Source organism: Salvia hispanica, chromosome 6 (genome assembly GCF_029641045.1).
Source record: "Salvia hispanica isolate PSC_SH4W2 chromosome 6, Shi_PSC_v1, whole genome shotgun sequence".
NCBI classification, from domain to species: domain Eukaryota; kingdom Viridiplantae; phylum Streptophyta; class Magnoliopsida; order Lamiales; family Lamiaceae; genus Salvia; species Salvia hispanica.
In genome coordinates, this window is record NC_142697.1 from 44,267,068 (window position 1) to 44,270,702 (window position 3,635).

The 3,635-nt window shown below is 35.5% G+C and overlaps 1 protein-coding gene across 1 annotated transcript; it reads left to right on the top strand.

The window, feature by feature from the left end:
* Nucleotides 1-473: 473 nt before the first annotated feature.
* On the top strand, nt 474-2,312 carry LOC125198540 (uncharacterized). Its single transcript, XM_048096850.2, has 2 exons — nt 474-774; nt 1,689-2,312. The coding sequence occupies exons 1-2, from the start codon at nt 539-541 to the stop codon at nt 2,128-2,130; spliced, it is 678 nt and encodes a 225-aa protein (XP_047952807.1). The 5' UTR covers nt 474-538; the 3' UTR covers nt 2,131-2,312.
* The last annotated feature ends 1,323 nt before the right edge of the window (nt 2,313-3,635 follow it).

Consider the following 3,635-nt stretch of genomic DNA (forward strand, 5'->3'; position numbering starts at 1 on the left):
CAGTCCTAGGCTATTTTGAGCATAAAATGCAAACTACTTTCTTCACTACTATGCATCTTGCTATTTTCTTTCAATATACTCCATCTGCCCCATTAAAAATGAAACATTTCCTAAAAATAGAAACATCTTTATCTTTACTTTTTCATCTCTCTTACTTTATTCTCTCTTATTGATTCTCAAATGTTGCATATTTAATGGGACGGATGTAGTATATACGATAGATAAAAAAAAAAAAATTACAGTGTGTTTATAGGAAGGCCCGGCCCAATTGCTTTCTCGGGCTGAATCTAGACCCAATTGGTTGGGTTGGCTCAATTTACCCTCTCCCATAATTTCAATAATAAGCTAAAAAACATTATCTTAAATTCAGAATAAAACTTGATATAATTTGGGCCACCAGTTTTTCCGATAGTCCTTCACAGTACACGTGGCAGCATTCACACCAGCGAAAAAAACCTCGCCAAAATCCCAAAATCCAAATAAATCGATTGAGATTTTCACTGCACAAATTCCAGAAATCGAATTGAAGGAGCTAAAGATGGGGGTTGTTTTCAAGTTGTGCTTTCTTGTGAGTGCGTTTCTATTCGGATCCGTCGCCGGCGGCGGGGTAGGAGCGGTCCCGGCGCAATGCGAGCGCATCGAGTGCCCAAGCTACGACGTCGTCGGAAGCGGGGAAGGCTTCGAAATCCGGCGTTATAATTCCAGCATGTGGATTTCCACTCAACCTATCGAAGATATCTCCTTGGTTCATGCCGGCAGTGTTGCCTTTTACCAGTGAGTTTTTTAATTTTTATTATTTGAATTTCACTAAATAATATGTAAATTATCTTTTAATAGTTGATTAAATTATTTGGTAAATTATGATATTTGGAGTATAACGGATACGGGTTGCGCTAGCGTGCTAACTAATTTACCGTAATAACTAATAACTTTCAATTCTGTGTTTATATCAATACAACATGTAAATTTAAATATCAACGCAAAAATATAAGTTTATCAACACAAGAACATTGATAAATTTATATCTTTGTATTGATATTTTTTATATACAAAATTGATATTAGTTATTAGTTATTACAGTAACTTAGTTAGTATTTGATCACACCACATGTACTTATTACAAGTTGGAGATAAAATTGATAAATAGATTCAATCATTATTCCTATAATGTTAATTGAGATATTGTCTAATGAAAAATATTTAATTAATGGAAATTTAGTTTATTTTGGTCTAATTCTGGTTGTCTTCGCAATAAAAAAAATCAGTCAGGAAAATAATTTAATTTGAAGTTATTTACAATTAAAAAATACGGTCGCATAAGTGTAATATATTGGTGATGTTTATGAATAGACAATATCGTTTACTATAATTTTGTGTCTTGTACCATATTAGGTGCTCCAAACTTCATAGTTAGTCTGATTGATTTTAAAATTGCGTGCCCGTTAGAATTTGACCAAACTTCATTTCTACTGCAATTTGCCATATGAAATATATTAGGAGTTCATTTATAGGCTGTTGCATGATAGAATAGGCGTTTCTTGTATTAGGCAGTGTAGTTTTGTTTTTAGGCTCTCCCTGCGTTAGATACCAAAAAAAATAAAAATAAATAAATAAAATCAATGAGTGTTAGTTTAGTTTGATGATTAATCTTTATCCCTTTGAACCAATATTTTCTACTTGATGCATAGGCTATTCGACTACATCCAAGGCAAGAACAGCAACCACGAGAAGATAGAAATGACGGCTCCGGTGATCATCGAGGTCAAACCCAGCGACGGGCCTTTCTGCGCCTCCTCCTTCGTCGTCAGCTTCTTCGTCCCCAAAGCCAACCAGCCTACCGCACCATCCAGCGAAACCCTCTGGCTCCAGAAATGGGGGCTCACCTACGTCGCCGTCCGCCAGTTCAGCGGCTTCGTCCAGGACGCGGACGTCGGGGTCGAAGCCGCCGCGCTGTACGCATCTTTAGCTGGGACTGTGTGGGCGGACGCCATCGAGAGGAGCCATGCAGGGGACAGCGCCTCGCACTACATCGTGGCGCAGTATAATTCGCCGTTCGAGTTCAAGGACAGAGTCAATGAGATTTGGTTTAGGTTCGATCTTGTGGAAGGTGCTATTGCCTCTGTCGTTTGATTCCTTGGAGAAGTTGAAGATTTTATCATGATTAGGGAGGACTATGTGAAAATAATGGATTTTGCGAGTATGTATATGAATAATGAATGGTTGATGGATGGGAGAGGGTGCTTATCTTGTGTTTGGATTTGGCAATGCTAAGTAAGTTATCATATCTAGTACAATCTCCACTTGTTTTTAAATTGTATAGTGTATTATTGATGGCAATAGATCAATATAATCAGTGGCGGACACAAAAATGCATAGGAGTAGTGGTTAAATTCTCAAAGTTTACCTTAAAAATAAATTTGTAGGTAACTTAGATTATTAATAGGGGCTTTTATATAATAAAGTGTATAGTATAAATTTTAGAACTTTATAGTAGAAAATAATTTTAAAAAAATGAATTCATTAGGGGCTAAAGCCCCTCCCCAATTAAGTGTAGGTCCGCCAGTGAATATAATCGTGTATATAAGAAGCGGAACTCGTGGATTGAATAGTTAAAAAAGTCGTTAATCTCCATTGGAAGGCATAAATGTTATGATGGACGAAAAACAAAAGTAAATCTAAACATTGAAAGATTGGGGCATAGATAAATACTCATTCCGTCTGTGAAATGTTGTCCATTTTTACCATTTCGGTTATCCGCGGAATGTTGTCCACTTTGTTTTTTTTCCATTTTTAGTAAATGAACTCCACTTTCCACTAATTCATTACACTCACATTCTATTATAAAACTAACACTTATGTGTAAATGTAGGACCTACATTTCACTTAAAATTCATATCGAGTCAAATGTGGAACACATTTCACGGACGGAGGGAGTTGACGGTAGGGCCCATGACAACATCAAAGGCTGAATTTAAGTGTTTTTGTGTTTTTTTTTTAAATATTAGACTGTTAGTATTATTTGGGCCAGTTAGGCCCATCTACCTTCTTTAACTTCTAAATAAAGAATAGGCTTGTTGGGCTTAGCTGAGAGTGGCCCGTTTGGCTCAAGTCCCATTCGGATAACTTTATGTTTTGAAATTTTTATGGCCTCCAAGACATGTGTATACATCGGATGTGTATCCATTTAAATCCTAAAATCCTAAATTATCAAAAATGTCAATTAATTGTAGGTCTAAACTATTTTTAAAATATCAAAACTATTAACTTTAGGCTTGGAATGTTACATGTATGGTCGGATCGGATGCTAGCATGTATTTTGGCATGATATAACATCGTTTTTGTCATATAATCCTTTCGCTAAAATTAACCAAAAATACATGTTTGCATCGGTCTATGACTACACACCACGTCAATATTTATCGATTTGAATAATTTAGGCCTTCAAATTATATTATAGTAGAAGAACATATTTTTTTAATGGATGTATTACGGTAGTAAAATTTGTTGTATAGTACACAAAGTTCCATTATTTTCAAAATTAAATAATGTAATAGGCTTATCCGAAAGGTACCATTAACCCTAGTGGAAGAACTGCAATCTCAACCATTAGAAAATCAACACTTAAACTATGTAAT